The sequence below is a fragment of the Meles meles genome, chromosome 17 (assembly GCF_922984935.1).
Source record: "Meles meles chromosome 17, mMelMel3.1 paternal haplotype, whole genome shotgun sequence".
NCBI classification, from domain to species: Eukaryota; Metazoa; Chordata; class Mammalia; order Carnivora; family Mustelidae; genus Meles; species Meles meles.
Window position 1 is genome coordinate 24,916,186 of NC_060082.1, and position 22,672 is coordinate 24,938,857.

General features: G+C 47.7%; 1 protein-coding gene across 9 annotated transcripts in view; it reads right to left on the reverse strand.

Annotated features, from left to right (window-relative positions):
- The window catches only part of SRGAP2 (SLIT-ROBO Rho GTPase activating protein 2), a 228,253-nt gene that overhangs the window by 56,604 nt on the left and 148,977 nt on the right, over positions 1 to 22,672 (reverse strand). For 7 of the 9 annotated variants that reach the window (XM_045982175.1, XM_045982173.1, XM_045982180.1 and 4 more), the window contains 4 exons: positions 18,355 to 18,417; positions 11,007 to 11,222; positions 10,284 to 10,412; positions 2,492 to 2,716 (listed from right to left, as the gene is read on the reverse strand). In XM_045982175.1, coding sequence (XP_045838131.1) covers positions 2,492 to 2,716; positions 10,284 to 10,412; positions 11,007 to 11,222; positions 18,355 to 18,417 — 633 coding nt within the window. The remainder of the gene's footprint in view (positions 1 to 2,491; positions 2,717 to 10,283; positions 10,413 to 11,006; positions 11,223 to 18,354; positions 18,418 to 22,672) is intronic. The other 2 variants (XM_045982176.1, XM_045982174.1) reach the window with 1 other exon arrangement.

Below are 22,672 nucleotides of genomic sequence, written 5' to 3' on the forward strand. Positions count from 1 at the left end.
TTTTTTTTAAAGATTTTATTTATTTACTTGACAGAAAGAGATCACAAGTAGGCAGAGAGGCAGGCAGAGAGAGAGAGAGAGGGAAGCAGGCCCCCTGTTGAGCAGAGAGCCCGATGTGGGACTGGATCCCAGGACTCTGAGATCATGACCTGAGCCGAAGGCAGCGGCTTAACCCACTGAGCCACCCAGGCACCCCCAGGCATTTCCCTCTTGATGCCTCCATAGTCTACAGACAGCCCACACTGGTGGGGATAGACAGGCTGTGCGGACCAGGAGAAACTTGCCTTCTCATCTCTTTTTCTTTTCTATTCCTAGGAAGGCTGGGCTGGGACGCAGAACCTTTGCAAGATCTAGGGCTGACCCTGGCCCTTGCCTGGCTCTGTGGCTGGTCAGCTGTATCACAGGGAGGGAGGGCCGAGGCCAGAGAGTGAACTACTGATTTTAAAGCAACCTAGACCTAGCAGGGAGGACTCACGGAGGGAAAACGGACCTCCACGCCTCTGCCTTTAAGAAGCAGCAGGGCTGTTGATGCATGCCTTGGCAGAGGTCTTCTACCGGGGTGCACGGTAATGTGTTCCAGCTGTGCTCCGCGGTAGGAAACCGAGGCAGTGACAAGGCTACGAGGGGGCCCGAGCACCCAGCATTCGGCGTCTCCCTTTATGGAGACAAGCTGTTTGGCTCCGAAGGCGACTCAGTCAACACCAGAAAATGTATCACTCCGCTCAGCTGGTCCCGGAGTTCCACTGATTTTGGGGAAGGAATGTCAGTGGCAGCCGGAAGAGGGGACTGGAAGACAAGTTGGACCAGAGGCCAGGGCAGGTGAGGAACGGGGCTTCCGGGGCTTGGTGGCACACTCCCCACCCACCCCTGACTGCACACTCTGCCATTTCACTTCCCCATCTGTTCAGACACTGACATTTCCTAAGTCACAGAAATGGAAACAAACTGTGCATGGTTTGGTTTTCCCTGAGGAGGGGAAAGAAATCTCTACATTTTTGTCTTTAGGATAGAAATGTCCCATACTCCACTGTGGGCTATCGATGACAGCGAATCCTCTAATTACACTGCCAACAGTTGTCATTCTGGGACAGGGTTTTCTAAAAAGCATCTGCATACTAATCCTATTGGATGTACTATTCCCTTGTTGAGAGGACATGGTTGTTTTTCAGTCACCACACATCCCTTCCTCCTTCTTCTGGCAACTCTGGCCTGACTAGCTCCTGGGGGAACTTCCCACCCCACAACTCAGGTCAGGCATTTTGGAAGAGTCTCTCCCCGATTCCGGGATGGAGCACGTGACTTAGGCATAAGCCGATCAGCCAACCGCAGACACGCAGCCACGATCAGTGGCCCAGGGATAAACACATCAGCCAATCAGAACGAAGAAGACCCAGTGAGACTTTTGTGGGGGTTTCTAGGAGGGAAGCAGATACTCCTTCTACTGGGTTTGGACATACGAGAAGATTCAGCTGGAAATACTGTCATTTTGCCCTCATGGGATGAGAGCCTACCTGAGAATAGAGCCAAGATACAAGATGTGAAGCCGAGAGAAAGGAAAAAAAAAAATCAGTCTTGATAAATTCCGACTCCTAAATCCAACCATGCCTGAAGATCCATCTTTCTATTTTGTAAGCCTACACATCCTCCTTCTGGTTTAGCCCGGAAGGTACAGGGTAGCTTCTATCGACAGGAGTAAGGCTCACTCTGATATGCATGCACAACCACCCCAAGTGGAACTAAAAGATTCAGAGTAATTAAAACCAAAGAGCTTCTTGTTCCTCACTTGGTTTACGCCCTTCTTGTTTCAGTCTTGGAGGGGAAAAGTTCAAAACACGGACCCCATGTTCCTGTTCCCCACCTGGGCAGACAGCATCAGGCCTCTGGAATGACATCTTGGCTCCTTCTTGTCCATCTTACCCATTCTTTTTTGTTCAATACTCAAGCAAAGTTACACCTTTTAGTGCAGTTTTTGAATATCAAGAGAATGAGATCCTTTAGATCTCTGCCAAGTGATGAAGGATGACATCACTATTGCCGTGCTTAGCCCTCCGTCTGCTTCAAAAGCCGCGAGTAACTTCCCCACATCAGCTCTTCCTCCGGACTCATCAATTGGAGGCCTTCTCCAAATCTCTCCCTCTTCCCACACTGAACTGTTAGTTTGTATACACCTGCTGTCTTTCACCTCTTCTGATCCTGCTGGACCCCCTGGGTGCCCCTCCCTATGCATATTACCAACTCTCTCTCCACACACTAGACTGGAATCTCCCCGAGGACCCTAATCCCCCACGTCCACAGTCAAGCCCAGCAGGCGCTCGGTCGCTATCTGCTGCTCCGTGGCTATTTGCCGAATGAGTGGAATGCTCCTCACCCACCTCACAGGAAGCCAGCCCAGGCCTTGGTCTCCCCAGAATAATGTGGCCTCGGTGTATGAATCCAGGCACAAGTGAGCTCAAGCCCCTTAGGAAATGTGGTGATGGGAAGAAGACCTCACCATATCCCCCATGTGGGGCTGGAACTCAAACTTCATAGGTGGGCAGAAGACATTGTTGTACATCTCCATGAGGCGCTGCTTGTCACTGGTGGCATCCAGGTTCTCTACGGCATTCTCGATGGCATCCAGACCCTCGTGCTTTGACTGCTCCAGATTAAGCTCAGCGGAGAGGAAGGTGCGTAGCGCCCGGTTCAGGCTGGCGTGGTAGCCCAAGTCGCAACACTGCTGTGGGACGGAGAAGGCACATGAGCAAACCATAGACAGTCCCAAGGCTTGGCAGGAAGGGAGGTGGCCCCCCCGGGCAGCTCTGACCATATCAGAGGGACCAGCTGTGCAGCCGGAAGGCTGACATCCTGACTTCCAAGATCCAGGTGAGATTTCCGGTTTCTACTCCCAATCCAATGGAAGACACACCTCAGGGGACTACAGGCTGACAGGAAAGGAGAGCACTCACTAGGACAGAAGGAAATTATTTCATCACACGCTGCACAGGGCTATCCAGCAAACATGAGAAGAGCCAAGGGTTGAAGGGAATCCTCTTCCACCTTAGGGTTTCTCTGGGGATACCATTATGACAAAACTCAACAATGAAAATATAGCCTGCCACTCACCGAGGGTCACTGTGGTCAAGTCACAACATATGAACCAAACCAGGCCACCTCAGCATTTAAGGTTCACAACTCACAAGTGTCCCGAGAGCAGTTCATTACGCCAACACTGAACCCCAGTGGGAGGAGAGGAGAATGGGGAGCAGATCCTGTCGTCTGCCATCACCCCCACCTGCTCCCACCGTTCGAGGACAGGCCTTAGCAGCAGACTCGGATTTAGCATTTCAAAGACAGAAAACTTCTTTAAGTGTCAGTCTTAACTGGGAAAATTCAGATCGTGCAAAGGATTCTGATTTTCTAAAGCAAAATAAAAAAAAAAAAAGTATGAGAAAGGCAATCGTATTTAAAAAAAAAGAAAAAAGGCACTGACAGGAAGTCAGGCAACCTTGGAAAAGCCAGTCCCCAGCCCTGAACCTGTACCCTCAGCTGCAAAATGAACAGATTTGGCCAGGTCGGTGGTTTTCAGGCTGCAGATGAGAGCTCTGACGGTCAATGCCAGTGCTCAGGCTGCCCTTGAGAAGGGGGTAAAAGGGCAGCAACCAGTAGGACTTGGAGCCTCCTATCTCTGGTTCAACCAAACCAGCTCCACTTTTTTATCTACATAATAGATTGGGATCCTTAATTTTAGACTTTATTTACTTATTTTTGAGAGAGAGAGAAAGAAAGAGAGTATGAGTTGGGGAAGGGGTAATGAGAGAAGCAGGCTCCTCACTGAGCAGAGAGCCAGATGTGGGACTCAATCTCAGGACTCCAGGATCACGACCTGAGCCAAAGGCAGACACTTAACCAACTGAACCACCCAGGCGCCCAGTAGACTGGGGCTCTATGAAAGGTCTGATTTGAAGAAAGAATTCTGCTCAAGAAAAAGTCTGAAAATACTTGTACTAATTATAATCTCTATGGCCTTCTTCAGCAGTGGCATTTGGTAACTCTATGACAATATTCCCCAACCCTCCCAAAGGACCCCGAGATCCAAATTCCTTGGCCATCCATTATCCCCTCTATTGCCTAAGCAGCTCTGGGATCCAGAACCCGAGAAGAAATGTCAGAGAAGAATCCATGGGTAGAGTCCAACCATCTGCCGGACTGTTATTTCATTCCATAGGCAGGCATCACAGTCACTTTCCCCCGCCTCTCCCCTCATCATGTTCACATCGGGAGCAGCCACTATTGGGGAAGTAAAAGCACGTGGCGTGCCTCCTCCTCCGAGCATCTGACAAGAAGCTCAGCGACAGAGCGCCTGTCGGGCTGGGCTCTGGGTCGCTGCCAACAGGCGCTGGCAGGTGCCTGGCGGCCGTGGAAGAACAGCAGTTACAGCTTAACTAGAGGCGGAGGATGGAAAGACATCAAATCCAGTTGGGAGGGAAGAGCAAATGGAAGCGAGACAAAAGCAGCTGATTGGGAGACTTCATGTGCAGGAGCCGTTCCTCCTCTGAAAGGCGCTGCTGGGCTAGCCAGGCTGCCCTTGAACTTGGAAACCTTCCGGACTAGCCCTGCGCAGACGCTGATGATGAACTGGGTGCCTGCGAGTCTGTGAACAGAAGTAATGCGGTGCGCAGGGCTGAGCGAGTGCGGAGCTCTTTAGTGCGGGAGAGAATCGGGGGGGGGTGTGGGGCGCCTTTCCTCACCTTTGTATTTCTGGTGACTCCATTCTCTGCACCTCTGCCCCGATTCAGACCCGTATCCTACACCAGTGCTATCTGCTTCACTGTCTTCAAAGATGGCTTTTGTTAGGCCACTCCCCTGCCGAAGAACCTACAGAAGCTTTTAGCGTTCAAACCTTGTGCAGTTTGGGAATTTAAAAATACCTCTTTTTTTTTTACTCAGTGTGTTTACCGTCTGCCCGACGCGTGTGAAGTGCTTTATGTACGTTCTACGTCTGAATCCTCATACTAATCCCAGCGAGGCTGGTATTATCTTCATTTCCCAGACCAGAATGGTGAGGCGAGGTCACCAGCCAGAACCAACTCTCATCTGTCTTGCAGTCTGACCATCGATATCATCTCCCTCCGTTCCCTTCCTCAGGCTCTAACCAAGGACATGCTCCTGCTTAGGGCAGAATACGGGAGAGCAGCGGGCCTCAAGTCAGCTGCACGACCGGAGCGAGCAATTTAACTTCTCTCAGCCTCCCCTGGGGACAACACCTGCCTCACCTGTTGTCGCGAGGCTGATAACAGGCAATGTACTGACACACATCTGGCATCATGCAGACACTTCCACATCAGTCCCCAAGATCCCCAAATCCACTGACTGCTGCCCTTTACCCAGCATCCTCCCTTCTTGATGTATTTCCCACTCTTCTCACTTGTTGGAATTGGACCCCATCTTCAAAATCCAAATCAAATCTCCAGCCTCTGGAAAGCCAGCCAGCCCTGCAACCCTGGCATCCATTGAACTTGGCCTCTACTCAGGACCACACCACACCAGCCCTCACGTGACACAGGACACACTCCCTCACTCTGAGACTTGCTGTTTTCTCTCGCCCCCACCAGAAGACAAGCCTCAAAGAGGGCCTGGCCAGCGTCATTCCTTCATGGTAGCCTCCCCCACCCCAAGAAGCCTTGCTTGAAGTAGGCATTTCATACGCATCAGTGAACGGACCAAGTGGCCCCCGAAGCCCCTTGTATCGCTCACTCCGTGCGGCCTATGGAAGGCAGGGAGCTTTCTCTGGCTGCCTGCTGCCTCCTTGATCTAGCTGTTCTGTAGCTTCTCTGTGCCACTGAGTGGGGGCCTGACTCACAGTGTGCCCTCTGGCTCCTCTGTGCGTCCAGCCAACCAGGGAGACCCAGGTTAGGTTTTACAGAGCCTTGGCTATCCACAGATTTCCGCAAGCATGACAGCCGGACACTGAGGCCTCAGCATGGAAGCAATTTCTGGCAAGGTTAGGTAAACGAGATTTGAATATTTCATCTCTGTTCCCAGGAGAAGCCCAGTGAATGGAGGCAGCACATTACTTTTCCTCACAATGGGGACAAGGTACGTTTTCAGTGGCTTCTGATGAGTTCCGTGGCCATGCCGAGCTCCCCTGGCCATTTCTGGGTTATATAAATGTTTGATGAAAACTCTCTCAGGGGAAATCAAATTTTTATAAGAATTTAATGATAGCCCATCCAGATGTGTGAGGACTTGAGTTGACAGCTCATTAACCCTTTACTAGTTCACGTCCTCACCCAGAGACTCTGGAGAAGGCCTAGAAAAGAAACATGGGTGTTTCATCGGATCCACTTCTAGTTCACACGGAAGGGAAAAATAAATGCCCTTTGTAAGTTTCCTACGAAGCTGCATTCCTTCATGTCCAGCTTGGGTGCTCGTGGTGTCACGGATTCTCTCCCCAAGCGCGGAGCCCTCACAAGCCCCCAGCTATGCGTGAGGACAATGCCCTGTTCTTCATTCATCCATCTGCTCCTGGGTTGGGAAAGCCACAGGAGTACGGGGGAGGAAAGCCACATTCCAATGAGCCTACAGCTCTTAGGCTCCATTAAGTCAGCTCAGAGTGTCTTTCTGGCCTGAAGTCAAGGTTTCCTGGTACGTGTCAGATGCCTCATGTGGGTTTCTACAGTCCGAGTTTCAATCTTGTTATATTATAAAACGAAGTCATAGGCTAGTCCTCGTGTCAGTGTACTGGCACCGACAAAAATAACTTTTCACTTATCCTCAATGCCTTCACACACACCGCCCTTCCACACCACGAGGAGGGAGGCAGTAACACAGAGGGTGACAGACGGGCACAAGATTCATCCCCTGTCCTAAAGCAAGTTCTGGATCCCAAGGTACCCAGGCTCCCACTCACTCTTGCCCCCACTGTTGGTGTGTGGCCAAGGTGTCCGTTGGCCACTTTTCTAGCCTTGATCATCCCAGAAACCACTGACAGGGACACCAGCAGGGCTGCCGACCAGAAACATCAGGCTGCACAGAAAAGGCCAGGTTTGAAGAGCACCTGCGGCAAAACCCCCTCTTTGTGAAGTCCGACAACAGGCAAAACTAATCTATGGTGAAAGAAATCAGAACAGTGGTTGCTCTGGGTGGGGGAGGTCTGACTGGGAAGAGAAAAGAAGGACTTTCTGAGGCAATGGAAATATTCGCAATCGTGACAGAGATGTAGGTTACAAGCGTGTCTGAATTTACCATAACTCTTGAAACTGTAACACTTACTCTCAGGCGTTGTATATAAATTATATCTCTAGGCAGTATTAAAAGATACCAAAAGGAAAAAAAAAATCTTGCCTTAGGAAATCACCTTCTTCCTACTCCTTTTACTCCTTTCTTCCTTCAGTGAATATACTATGTGGTCAGCTGTGTATTAAGCACTGTGCGTATGTTTAAAAAAGAAAAGGGACGCCTGGGTGGCTCAGTGGGTTAAGCCTCTGCCTTCGGCTCAGGTCATGATCTCAGGTCCTGGGATCAAGCCCCGTATCGGGCTCTCTGCTCAGTGGGGAGCCTGCTTCCCTCTCTCTCTCTGCCTGTTTCTCTGCCTATTTGTGATCTCTCTCTCTGTCAAATAAATAAATAAATAAAATCTTAAAAAAAAATAAAATAAAAAAACAGAAACCTTAGTATTTAAAATTTTTAAAAATATATATATATTTAAATAATCTCTATGCCCAACGTGAGGCTTGAACTCACAACCCCGAGATCAAGAGTTGTATGCTCTCCCAACTGAGCCAGCCAGGTGCCCCAGTTTCTGTATTAAGGTAAAGAGAAGACTTGGTTCCCGCCTTCATGGAGCATACAGACACTAAGAAACATTCTTCTGTTCCTAGAGCAGTCACTCAAACTTTTTTTGACTTCCGGCTCTCAGTAAGAAATACACCTTGTCACACACCCCCCCACCCCACACACACATCTGACAGTTTCACAAAATAAAACTTAATCTAAATAAGATATACCTTAGATATTCCAATTTCTTTCCCATTCTATCCTAGTCTATTCTGTTCTATTCTAGTTTATTCATTTAAAAAAAAAAAAAAGCAAGTCAAATGCATAAAAGTGATTTCATGACTCCCCCTAATGGAACATGGTTTCTGGTTTGAAGAATACAGTCCTAGGGCCCCCTGGGCTTCTCTCAGCATTGCAGTTAGTCAGTTTCATAGAAATTATCTTTTTGTAGGTCTATGAACACCTCTAGGGCAAAAATTATTTTATACACTTTGTACCCTTGGTGCTGAGCACGTAGCCTCATTCCAAATAGACATTTACCTAGCCACGTAATGTTATCAGCTTTAAAAAAGAAAAAGAGTAATCAATCTGTCCTCACTTCAGGAAAAATGAAAACAAAACAAACAACAAACACACCAAGAGTGACTCTACCGTCTGAGTGGCCTGGAACGCTACTCACATGGACCCGCCCACAGTAACCTACACCCACACCCGAGCTGAGCTTTAGCTAAAGAGGCCAAAAGGATGCTTTTTCATGAGACTTTGCACCATATCTCATGAAGATGGGCTCTAACATCTTCTTTTTCACTGAGAATAAGGTGCAAAATACCTTGCTTCTTGGACTGATTTTAAAACACTCACGCACGTCTGGCGGAGGGTCTACGGACTGCAAACATACGACTGACACATAGCTGTAGCCCCGGTCTCCCTCTCAGGTCGGTATTCTGGTGAAAGGGACGGGAAAGTTGCTCTGGGGGCAAAGAGGCCTGATGGACTGCATGGGCTGATTCTTATTTTTTTTATTTAACCAAATGTGAGATATATAGCAGAAATGGAACATAAAAAAGAACTGATTCTTTTTCTTATGCTGAGAACAGGCGTCTCTCTCCCGACAGTGAAGAGCCATTCCCCTCATGAGGAGAAAGGATCCTGTGTAGCGCTCTGACCTCCACCGAAGGCGGCATCAACAAGCAAAGAGAAGAAAGTGGTGCCTAGAACAGGCCTAAGGGCTCCCCTTACCCAGTGGGACCATGACACCCAGGGCATGAAGAGGCTGAAGTCTACCAAATCAAAAATCCCTGACTGGGGGAACTAGTTTGGAGAAGTTCCCCAAGCATGTGAAGCCAGATTTCAGCACCAAGATCAAGTCCAGCTCCTCCGTTTGCCGGAGAGAGAGGTGGGGGAGAGGGCAGCACGGCGGAGTTCCAAAACAGGTCAGTACCAAGCCCCACAGGACCTGAATCTTACACCAGCCCCAAACGCTGCTGCGAATTGTGGCAGGCTCACTCACTGAGAAACCAAGTCAGGCAAGTGTGCCAGGTCTGGCCAGAAGCTTTTAAAGCCCAGTGGCTACCTGCGGACAGCTAGAGGCAAATATCAGGCTTGAGAGAGGAGACCAGCCCGGGGACACCTGAGTCAGCTGGCTCCCGGCCCCCCACTTTGAAGACTAGAGGGAAAGGTGTATTCCTGCAGCTGTAGTCAGGGCTGGCTCAGAAACAGGGCCAGGTGGGCGTCTGCAAGACTCAAGGTAAAGTTTGAAGAAAAGCAGCAGGAGAAGCAAGGCCAAGGTTGACCCATAAGGCAAAAGACAAAAAGCATATCCCTTGTGCCTAATGCGTGCAAAACACATGTGCCTATTCACCGGCTTCTCTCATCATCTTTGCGTCACGAATCAGAAAGCACAGGCCACAGGTCAAGGGCATCTAGTTACCTTATTGACCAGGACCCTCAACGGCAGTGTAACTGCGGGCGGGTAACCTTCTTGAGCCCCAGATTCCTAATCTTCAAATTGGAGACAGTAGCACTGGTCCAGAGGGTGAAAGGATAGTCAAATGAAGCAATACTAAGAGACGTCAAGTACTATCTAAATGTAAGGCATGGCCGTCTAACTCTGTAACTCTTGCCATTCACGTCTGTGTGCAAGCAGCTGACCTCAGGGAATGGTTCCTGAGAGACGGAAGTGCGCTGCAGTTACGAGTATGAGTTTGTCATCAGACCTAGGGACAAATCTTGCCTCTGTCACTTATTAGCTGGCTCTGGGTAAACTCATCTAAACTCTGAATTTTAAACTGTAAAAACGAAGAAGAGTGCCCTCCTCCCAGGATTGTAGTAAGAACTGAATAAGATAAAGTAAAAAGGGCTTCACCTCTTGCCTGGTACATGGCAAGCCCCTAATGGACCACGGCTACTGTCGTCATAATTCTTCTCAAAATGCTCCAAGAGGCCGAGCAACAGACCTGGGCAACACCTGCCCAGTTCTCCAAAGCCAGGAAAAAGGCGCCCTTGAGCCCCCAGCTTGAAGCACTTACATCAATAAGGTCAGACAGGTCGTGGATGTAGTATTTGAAGACAGATGCATTGGTTGCTTCCAGAGCCAGTAAGTACTCATTCCGGGCTTTAATGGCCTTCAACTTATTCTCTGTGTACTTGGCTTGGCGCTGAAAACAGAACAAAAGTTCAATTCTACTTTTTTTTTTAAAAGGGGAGATTGTGCTCTAAAAGATGAAAGTACAGTACATTCGAGAACCACAATTGTGCGGCTACTCCCTGTGCGCGTCTGCCTTAAATTGGGTTCTAATTCTGTTTAATGAGATTCAAAGGCATAATGTAGATCAGTCCAGGAAAGGTTAATGAGGCTCCCTACTTGAGATGCATGTCCCACTTCGGTTCTATCGGCAAACACTGTTCTCCATCCTTGCACCACCACCCGGAAGAAAGGGTCCCTACATCTGCCCCTGAGTATGGGACATCTGAAGCCCAGCCTTGGGTCTGTGGTCCCTCTCCCAGACTTGGGAGAGGTCTTTTCTGATCCTTATGAATCTGCTACAGGAAAAACTTGGAGCCCCCACACTCAAGTTTTTCTGGTACCTACAATGTCTTCCAGGGCAGATAGCAAGGACTCACTTTTGGCCATTAGGCACTAAAGGAATGAGTTTCTTTGTTCCGCTCTTCATAGCACCTACTGGAAAACTCTCAGTCCTGACTTCCACAGTGTTCCTCCCCAGCCCCTACAGCTGCGGACGCATACATACCTTCTCCTTCATCTTCTCAATCTTCTTCACCGAGCTCCTCCGGACGTGCTTCTCCTCAATGCGGACATTGGACGAGGAGTCAGGGGAGCGTGGGGTCTGCCGGTCTTCCTGCTTTACCGATTTTCCAAATTGCTTCTCCTCCTGCTTCTCTGCCTCCTTTAGCTTGCTCTGAGCACTGATGCTGTCGGCATTGTACATGTGATAGGTCTTCATGACCTGCAAGACACCCCCGCCCCCGCCCCCAGAGGTCAAGCCAATAGGGTCAGTTCTCCGCTTTACAGACTACCAGATTCAGCCGGGCCTGTGCCACAGGAAGCAACATCCTCACCCCCTTAAGGGAAAGGTTCTTAAGCGTTCTGCTCAGCCAACACTGCATATTAAAGACTACCCCAAAGCACAGGAAAGCAGCATTTGAACGGAGCCAATGTCTTATTATTAAAAGGACTTTCCATCTCCCATCATGTGTTATTTACTTCTATTTATCAACACCTGTAATCATGACTCTTTTATATCAGCTAAGTAATTTCTATCGCTTAGCCAGCTCACAAGGTCAAGTACACAGGATATGTACGTCACCACCACTCGGATCCCAAGAGCAAAGCCCTTCCGGGGCAGGTCAGGAACCTTGAGAGGGCCAGCACAGACAGGGATGGAGTCCCCAGTGTCCAGCACTCCAGACACAGTCAGAGTAGTCAATACTTTCGGGACTTTTCAGATACAAAATGGGGAAAAAGAAAGGCTCCGAAAGCTCCTTCTACTGGCCTAGAGTTCTAAGGATCCCTCTGGCCCACTTCATGTGGGTCAAGCACCCTCTCTCACGGGAGCTAATTAGAACAGCAAGGGCAGGAACAATGGTAGCTCTTGTTTCTTGAGCACGTAGTATATGCTTGGCTTTGTGCCAAGTGCTACACACACATTTTCTCATTTCATCCTTACGGTGACCCCGGGATCTAGAAAACAACCCTATGAAGACTGTTAATCCACATAGCAATTCAGGTGAGAGCCCAAGAAGGAATAAAACCACATCAGGTAAAGCTAGAGTAGCCAAAGGAAGGAAGTAGTATTAAAGGAGAAAAGAACAATTTTCACATTTCCCACCAAAGCCACTGTCTGGGGGTCCAATCTCTTTTCTTCCAGAGGAGGCGGGGAAGCCTAGCACTCATGCGTGCTTCCTCCCAAAGGGACGTCCAGCCACAAGGTGCCCGCTCGTCCCTGCTGGAGCTCTCTGTTTCTACACAGGGAGCCTCTGGCTTCTTTCTGGGAATTAAAAATGCCGATTACAACTAAGCGAGCTCAAGTTCGAGAGTGCTGATATTTTGATGCCGCGTGATCTCTTTGAGAGGGAGAAAGAGTGTGGGAGCCGGGTGAATGTGTGAGGGCGCAGGGTGCAGACCGAGGAACAGGGGAGTAAGGGCATAATACTGATAATGATATCCACCGCTTCCGTAGTATGTGCTGCGTGTCAGAGGCTTTATGTGAGTCGTCTCACTGAACCTCACAATTCCTCCATAAAAGACATGTGATTATTTCCACTTTTAACGATGGCTGAGGCACAAAGAGATTAAACTATCCCACCCAATGTCACACCACTCATACATGCAGAATCAGGATTCAAACTCAGGTCTGTCAGACCACAAAGTCCACATTCTGAGCCACGAGGCACCAGTGTCTTCCTCTGAACACGACCAGAGCTGGGTTAGCTGGGAGGAAAGGTTAGGTTTAGTCAAGACTGGTTTGAAAAGAGGAGCTGGTTTTATTAGGGCTTCGTGTCAGAGAAGTGGTCCTAAGTGGGGGGCTAATCTGGAGACATTGTTTTTTTAATAAAGATTTTTATTTATTTAACACAGAGAGATCACAAGTAGGCAGAGAGGCAGGCAGAGCAAGAGGTGGGGGAAGCAGGCTCCCTGCTGAGCAGAGAGCCCAGATGTGGGGCTCGACCCCAGGACCCCGAGACCATGACCTGAGCGGAAGGCAGAGGCTTTAGCCCACTGAGCCATCCTGGCGCCCCCTGGAGACATTTTGGATTGTCACAACTTGGGAGCTTGCTATTGGCATCTGGGGGACAGAGTCCAGGGAGGCTGCTAACCACCCAGGGTACGGGACACCCCACCACAAAACTGTCTGCCCAAAACATCCACGGTACTGAGGTTGAGAAATCCTGATGGACCTTATGGGTGTACTAATCCCTTAGGATCAGCGAGAAGTGGTGGAAAGAATAAAGAATATCAAGACATTGACAAAATCAAAGTTCATTACAGTTTAAATGTCTCATTTTGGATCCAGAACTTTTAAAATCTGCTTCACCTTATTTTCAACCTGACATCATTTCCCATAAGTATAAGATCAACTCTGTACACTCTCTATACTGGTGAAATGATATTTAGTAACTGGTAGCATTAAAAACCTTTCTAAGTAATTCAAACAGTCCCCCAGATTCCAGAGTGACTAGGAAGTGAGGAAGAGGCATGTAAAGGTAGACTACTTTTTCTTTCTTTTTACCTGAATATGATTCAAAAGCTTGAATGAATAGTTGTAAAAGTGATTTTTAAGAAAGTGATTTTCCATTTCACAATGATACAAGAAACACTATGAATGAATGAGTCAAAAAAGGACTCAAAGGAATAATGCCAAGAAGACAACAATGAAGTGATAAAACTTAGTGATTTATATTGCTCCATTCCACTAAAGAACTCTCTGTAAAAGAGTAAAACACCACCTAGTCTAGGAAACTGAGTTCCTAAAGGTAAGCACCACTTCCTCTTTTTGTCTTCTTCTCTTCTCCACAGTTGGGAAAGGTGTCATGTCCACAGTTGACAATTTTACAATCAATGTGGTTGCCTGAATGACTTTGACTTAATGACACCAAATCTGTCCTCTGTGGAAATATGGAAGAAGTATAGCTAGTATCCTTCAACTCAAGGAAAAACTGAAGTACCTAGGGGTCAAAGCTTAAATAAGTCATGCCAAAACAACTGGGAAAAATCAGGAAGTCAAGATAGAACTTGGAGAAATATACATATATACATATATATGTGTGTGTGTATATATATATATACATAGAGAGAGAGAGAGAGGGGCAAATATAAACTAGGGGGAAAACTCAGAAGTCTAAATTCTCAGTTAGACAAAGAGAATTCACTTTACTTCAAAAAACAAAATCTTAATTTATGCCATTAGCCCTGCTCTCTCTCCAAGCCACATTAAAATAACAGAAAAGAGTTTTTATTATTATTTCTTAGATCTAAACTGAGTAAAACAAAAAGAATGAAAACAGCACATAAAAAGCAGGGAGGCAAGTAGTGAATGATCCACCAAACCCTAAACCAAATGAAGGCAGAGCCAAGAAGCAAGCAGACTTACATCACTGAAGCCCTAAGAGGAACCGGTGGCAGTGGGATGAAGATGGAGTTAAAACAAGAGAAACTACTGAAAGCCTAGAATTGCTGGACTACCAGATCCCATCCTCTCCCACTCCAGGGAGGACTAGAGGCACACTCTCTTATAGAGGGCCTATGCACTGGGGACACCAGGCTCAGCTGAGAGTAGGGGTACTGAACTTAAAACAGGAAGATCAACAGAAAATTCTATACTGAACATTGTGATGGCCCTGGCCTCTTACACAACTCAGGCCCCAGACGCAGGCAGGAAGTCAAAAGAGCCTTGTCTGGGGAATCTGACTGTCCAAGATAAAAGACCTATAACTAGTGATTATCAGGGCTTCCCCAAGGAAACAGCAGTCAGATCACCCTACAGTAAAAACCACAGACAGCAGAGATCTTTCAACCGGCTTTTCAATGCCACACTTTAGAGTAAGAAAAGGCAGCTAAGGAGTACCAAAAATTTAAGGAAAATATCTAATATGAAAGGCCAAGATCAAAACAAGCAATTAGGAGAGAACGGAAAGTATACAGAAAGAAGAAAACTTCAAAAGCAATCAATAATATCCCCAGAGAGGTCAATGAAAAACAAAAAGCCATCGTGCCATGAAACAAGAACAGAATACAACCAAAAAGGAACATCTGGAGAACAATAAAAGAGCTCTTGGCAATTAAGATTCAACTCAAATCTCTCTCTAAGAAGCCTGATTTCATGTAAAGTCATCACCTCATACTTACTTGTTGCTTTACTTTTCTGTCTCTTCTCTTAAAACTAAATGCCTTGAGTTCAGGGACATCTATTTGTCTCTGTATCTCTAGTGCCTAGTACTGGAGACAAACAGGCAAGCAAAGAGCTGGCTGTCTATTCACTGACACTGTCTCTAGGGAGCAGGTGCTAAGTACCAGTCTGCAGCAGCTCGGCCAGCAGACAGCTGCTGCACCAAATCAAGCAGCCATATATTCAAGAGGAGTACAGAAGCATGAAACTTCTAGGGCAACCACACCCCAGCATTACAACACCTCTTCTTCCTTTCTTAATTCTAGGGCTTACTTGACTTTTCCTACTTAGCCAATCCATGTGGCTTCTGTGCCCCCACAGACCCTCCTTCCTTTGGGTATTGCTGGGCTTTTTCAGATACAAACTCTGAGTACAACTGAGGCAGAGAATTCCAGAGTTCTTCGGGAAGCAGTATGCTCCAACCCCAAAGGCATCCCTGGGTCACAAGTTAGAAAATGAAAACCACTCATGACCATAGCCTACGAACTAGCCAGCTCAATATGGGGGGAACACAAGGGAGGAGAATGCTCACTAGGGTTGCTCTCTGAATGGCAGCTGTGGGAAGCAGCCCCTGGCACAGAATGCCAAGTCAGGAAATTCAAACGTCCTTCAGGCAGAAAAGAGGAAGGTACAGAGGGGCAGCTGGCCACTTATGGTATGAATCTGGGCCTCCTGCCCAAAGGCATCCTTATTTGGGAACACCAAGACTCTGTCCCTTGGATCATCAAGATTCAAGAGTACTTAAATTATCAACCCTTGGGTAATCAGTCTCCCAAAAAGAAATATTTTGAGCATTAGGGGAGATACAAGTTAAGGAGAGCACTAAACATGGTGGGTTCTTTATATCCTTGGTTTCCTTTATCCCATGCCCACGAATAACTTCCACTGCCCATGGGGGTCACTGAAGCAAAAGGTCCTCTTGCCTTCCCAAAAAGCAAATACGGTGAGAACTCTCTATAAAAAGGTCTCCCTTGTTCTCTTCTTAACTCCTCTGAGAGAGAGAGAAGGAGAACATTCAGCAAGTAGCTTCCCAAAGCCACTATTATATGACTGCCAAGTTCTTCCTTATTGAAACCACTGTCAAATGTTGAGTGACCAACTGTCCTTGCTTACCAAAGGGCTCTCCTAAGTGTAGCACTCAAAGTCTCATGCCCCCAAAACCCTTCAGTTCTAGGCAAATTGGGACAGTCAGAGACCCTAATGCCATGGTGCCTTCCTGAAGCCAGTCCTACACTCATCTCACCCTACAGAAAAAACAACTCAATTCTGTCCTCTAAACTTTCTAATGGCCTACAGAATCTGAAAACTCACTTGACCCTTAACTACGGTCGGATATTTTAGGAAGTGTGACTGTAGATACACGAAGTATGTGGAGACCTGAGTCAAATTTGTATTTTGGCCTTGGACAAATTAAATGAGTGTGTATCCAGAGATAAAAGATACAGCACAGGAAACATAGTCAGTGGTATCATAAGAGAATTGTATCGAACGAACGGTAGGCGCACTCGTGAGCACTTGTTGCATTACTGTGTTGTACGCCTGAAACCACCGTAACACTGTGTGTCAACTACACGACAATAAAATAAAATAAAAATAAAAAGAGTGTATACCGATTCCCCTCCTGGCAGGGGACTCCATGCCCGGCCGATTCTCAGCCAGCAGGAAGATTCCGTGCTCTGCGTCAACACGGAAGCACTGGCCAATGTTGGACTGCGTGAAGACTGCAGTCCAACTCGCCAGTTTAGCCTCTTCAAACCAGAGCAACAAGTTCCACAGTTTTCTTCTTCATTCCTGCACGAACTGTACCCCTTCCCTTATTTCTTTTTTAAAAATCATAGCGTATTAGGAGATCTCGGACTCGAGGCAGAGCTAACAGGTCCCTGGGCGCTGTTCTTTCGTGACTCCCTCTAGTCCCACTGCAGAAGTGGCAACCTGGGTTTGAGCTGGTTTGGGGTTTGCTGGCTATCCATCCTCCTCCTCCGCAGAAAGAGCAAACAGCAGAGGCCCATGACGCTTACGAGCAAATAAAAGGATTCATGTAATGACTTCATGTGTTATATTCTATCTTGGTGAATTCTTTGCCAGGAAAAGGGAGTAATAGCTCTTCTTGGTGCCTAGAAGATGCTCTAAAAATAAAATGCAGACGTAAAACATTAAAAAGACAACAGGGCTCAGGAAAATGCATCTAGTCTATAAATGATTCACATCAACAGGCTTCTATTTTTCTAAAAAAGCCTTAGCTGCACTTGAAAGAAATAAGAACTTGGGAGTCGAACCAGAGAGTCCCATCTATCTGCTTGGCTTCAGAGCAGAAGAGTCACAGAGCAGGAAGTCCAAACAAGCTGAGCGTCACTGGAGGCCAGTCTGATGACTACCCTCCCCCATTTTCTTGCTTAACAGTTGCCATGACAAAAGAGCCACACCTAGGCTTTTGGATCAAGAACATGGAATTCTCTGATCGCAAATGGCTCTGATGCATGTCACCACTGCCTGTCTTCCTGTGAAGAAAGAAAGGAAGAAAGAGAGAGAGAGAGAGAGAGAGGAAGGAAGGAAGGAAGGCAGGAAACACAGTAAACACAGGAAATCAATTTCACCTCCAGGACAGAATGGTACAAACCTAGACAATGACACAAAGGCTGGGCACAGCCCCGCTGAAGACGCGGGCCCTGAAAGGCCTTTTTAAAAACCCAGGGAGTCAACACCCGGTCTCGCTGCCTGAATCAGCCCCTCCGATGAGGGGCATTTCAGACCCTGGGCCGCCCTCTAGGGCACCCGCTTTTGTGGCAAACACGTAGATGGAGCCAGGAACTGATGTGCAACGCTGAACACGAATCCTTCCCGGCAGGCACATACTAATGGCCCGACGCAGGCTGTGTTCCTCGCCATTAGCTTTGGGGTCCCCGGCTTGATGCTACCGGGGGTCAGTTGTGCCGATGAAGGTCTCAGCGATTATGGCCCGACGAGGCCATGGTTAGTTTGCCCAGCTGAGTAGGGAGCTCATTTTGAGAGTTTTGGGCTTGTTCGGATTTGAAAATAAGAGTGTGAGGAAAAGAAATGGGAGGAGTCACCCCCAGTGGGGACCATGCACCGTCCTCAAGCTCAGCTCCGTGCTGCCGCTGATGGGAACACAGCCGCAGGCTGCCAAATGCTGCTTTCCCCTGCTTGTTAAAGAGCCAGGCACCATCTGACTTACCGAGTAGAGCTCATTCAGGACCTTCATCAGATCATCTTGGAGCTGCTGGCCGACTTCTTTACTCTGCAAGGCAAGAGGAACAGAGGTTAATTAGAAACCAGAAGGGGGGGGGGGGGGGAAGGGCGACAAGGCAAGAACAGCATTATGGGCTCTACAACTAACACAGACTCAATTAAGGCCCATTATTTAATCCAGCAAATCAGATAACCACTCCGATCAGACCCAATTATGGTCAGATTACGCAAAGAGTTTTAATAAAATGAAATGCACCCCTTCTATAGCCTAGTTAAGGCAATCGTGTGGAGGGCAAATGGTGTAGGCTTTGATTTTTCAGTGGGTCCCCAAAGAGCCGGCTTGAAAGCCACATCTGACCTAGCAACTGTTGTTAGGCGGAGTAAGCCTTCTGGGACACTTGAACTTGAGCCTTCTTGAGAATTGTGGAAGAAAGTCAGATGTGAAATAGGATGCCACAGAAAGAAGGACATAAACATCCAAGGGCTCCAAAGCACCTCACCAAATAGGAATGGAAGTAAAGGTCTTACTTGATTTATTTCTGCCCCAAACACCCAGCACAGTGGTACCCCAGTAATAACTGCTTTGGAGATCAGCTAATGGTACCATATTCGGATAATACATGTGAAGGGGTCTCCAACCTGTCAGTACTCAGCAGCAGTGGTTCTCGGGCATCTAACGACACAGACGGAATAGTAGAAATAAAGAAGGATGAAGAAGCACGGAGAAAAGAGCCATGCCTTCTGTACCAAGCGTTCTATGCCGAGCCCAAGAGAGCAGGGGATAAAACTGATTGGCATCATTGGGTCATTGAGAGGGGAAGCCCTCTTTTTATCTTCTGCCAGCTCCTTCTAGTTCTTTCCTATCCATTAGATACCAACAATGCCCTTCTAACAGAAGGTAGATACTACCCCTGGTGTGGCTCCACTCCCAGGGGAAGAAAGAAAGAGGTCTTGCATGTCAGAAGCATAATCATTTGCAATCTTGCTTTATTCAAGATGTATGACTTTAAAACTATTTTCTCCGATTCTAAAAGGAATATATGTTTATTGTAATTAATAAGAAAACTGGAAAAAGAAAAACAAAACAAAAACACCAAAACTCAAGAAAACATGCAAAAAGGAAAAGCAACTTTTAATTCCCACCACTAAGAAACCACCACTTGAGACTTTATCTGTTTTTCTAGTTTCTTCCATACGATTTTCATGAAATCGGGGTTGCATTATACACATTGTAACTTACTCAAACAAATGTTTGTGAACAGTTCCCCCCATATCCTTCTTCTAGAACATTCTAGAAGATGATATTGCCACAGCTCCTATTCTTGGACATCCATTTTGCTTACAAATTTTTATGATAAAACACACTCTATTAAATTATTTGCTGCCTCACCTATGCACACACCTTTCATCATTTTGTCCCAGAAGTCACATTGCTGAGTCAAAGACTATTCATTCATGCCATTAAACTGCCCTTGAGAAAAACCGTACCAATGAAAATTATGGAACACAACATCTGCGTGACCTCTGTTGTGCAGAGACAGACTCTTTACACCTGGTGGGGTGGAAGTGGGCGGGAGGAGCCTTGAAGAAGCAATCACATGAGTTTCCTATTCTTGGCTCCTCCACGATCAAGAAGATAACTTTGAACAATGTGATCGATTCTTCTCTCTGGGCATCTGTTTTCTTGTCCATAACATGAAAGGCTAGCGTATTCCAAGGCCCCTCCTAACCTCTGCCATTCCAGGATCCTTCATGATATTTTGCCTGGCTTCTTGAGTCCGCATTACATGCACCCTCTACCTGCTTCTGCATACGGCTGGTCAGCTTCACTTCCCAAAGCAGAAGATAATGAGCAAGTTCTCCTTGGGGACCAAGATGCTCTACAAAATGGATGGCTTCAGGCTAGCTTGCCAGTCTTAAATTTACCATTCCCAAATGTCTCTCATTCAATGCCCTCAACTACTGGAAGAGCCACAAGAGGAAATGCCTTTCATCTAGACTCTCACATACGGGCTTCTCCCTCCCATCATGGGGGGGAGGAGCTGAGGTCCACTGAAGCAGAGAGATCCAAGGAGGTGAAGTGAGGCAAAATGACTCACCAGCCAGCCCCAGAGTCAGCAACGAGGCTAGGAAGTGACCACGAGTATCACTTCCAAATGCCCTGCCCTCCAAACACCCTACCCTCCCACCTCCAGGTCCCAACTCCCCCGCCAGCCTCCCATCCTCCCTTACCACCTTGTTGTGTTTAAATGGTAGAGGTTCTGGAAGAAGGCTTCCATTCCTCTACCCTGTTGCTTACCCAGGACTTAAATAACTTAGCCACAGGGGGAGGGGGGGGCGAGGGGAAGGGAGAAGGAGAAAAAGCATAACCAATAAAAAAGCAATTAAGCCCAGGCAGATGTTTCCTTTCGTGTACCGATTAGTTGGAAAAGGACCGACTCAACTATTATCCCTGTTTATTTGAACAGGCTGCTGAAGCGATTCTGACTTACGGCTCCCTGTGGCTGAGGGCTGGGCCGGGAACACACGTGAAGCTCTCCCAGCTACAGTGGCCCCACCAAGCCCCCAGCAAATAGGAACAACGGAGCCAGCAGGAGAGAGGCAGGAACCGGCCAGTGCCTCCCTCTCCTCTCGAGGATGCTAAAAGGCCACCGTTCTCTGTTTCACAAACCTTAACTGTGTGCCTCTGGGGGCAAGCGTGGCCCCAGCAAGCCAGGAAGGGCTGTTGGAGCTGGGAAGCTACAAGGGGGCCCCACCCAAACACAAAAGGGACATTTAATCCCGGGAACAACAAAACCTGAAGAGGCCGAGTACATGACAATGAAGTCTGCAGGGCCTTTCCGTTCCCCGCTTTAAAAAAAAAAAATGCAATGGGTTTTCTAGGCAGGGAGGAATAAGAATTTACAGAGCAGTCTTTGTAGCTATCACACAGCCTGCATCTCTTTTCTTTAAAATTTCTTGGAAGAGAATGAGTCATCTAAACATTGCAGGAAACCAAATAGAAGTCGAGGGAAAAAATTACTTTGGGCAAAGTTTTTTTTCTCTTAAATGTTTGCATAGTAATCTTTGCCTGGAAAAAAAAAAAGATGCCTAAATTTAGAATAGAGATGTGGCACAGTGAACAATGCCGGGTCTCTGGGACAGGCGGGGATCTTTTATTTTGAAGCTCCCACAACCGTGTGGCCAGAGTGTATTTGGGGGGGTAGGGGGGTAGGGGGTAGGTTGGGAAAGGTGGGGGAGAGTGGGGGGGGACACTCCACCAGCCGGCCGCTGGGGCGGGCCTGCTCGCAGGGAGATTGCTACAGCTCTTGCCAGCTGTGCGTTTACCAAATGGGCAGGGAACCCTCCTTTCCCAACAGATAGCAGCACTGAACGACAGAAATGAAAACGCACAGCCTTGTTTCCCCCGGACCGTAACCTGCGAAAGCCTCCGCCCGCAGAGGAAGACCAGAGCGGCTGAAATGCAAGAGGCCATGTGGTCTAGGCCACCGGGTACTGGGCTGCCCGTGTTCTCTGGATGGCTCCATCTCCAGAGCTCAGATGGGTTCATGGGTTCGTCTATCGGCATTTCTCAAAGAACACGGATTATGAAAAGGTTTTAAACCCAGCCTTCATCGGGGAGACCACCTTTTAATTTATCCTCTGGTGCTTTTGCTCAGCACTAGTGGGGTGGGTGGGCTGTTGTTTACAGGCATTTGTACTACAAAGCTGTATTATTTGACAGGCACAAAATGACCCCGTCCGTATGAAAGGAAGAAGAGAGGAAGGCGCACCTCCGCCATGTGGTGAGAGCTAATCTCAGCGCCGTCTCAAGGCTTAGCCTGTCAGCAGGTAGAAACAGTGGTTCGTTTAGTTCCCTGCCGATGAGCCCGTGCCGGCAGTTTTCCAAAAAAGAATCCAATTTTCAAGGGCATGTGTCTCCCTCCACCAGCGCCAGCACCCCCCAGCCCCAAAGACACTCCTGAGATCAATTGTTTTAAAAAATCCAGTTGAAAACTGAATTTGCGGGGCGCCTGGGTGGCTCAGTCGGTTGGGCATCTGTCTTCGGCTCAGGTCATGGTCCTGGGGTCCTGGGACCGAGCCCCACATCGGGCATCCTGCTTGGTGGGGAGTCTGCTTCTCTCTCCCTCTGCCTGCCTCTCCCCCTGCTTGGGTTCATTCTCCCTACTTCTCTCTCTCAAATAAATAAATAAAATTTAAAAATAATAATAAAATAAAATAAAATGGAATTTACACGTACAGCTTTCTGAGGAAAGGGATGCAAAGCCTCTATGAAGCTCTGGCAGGAGAAGCGCCACGATGTA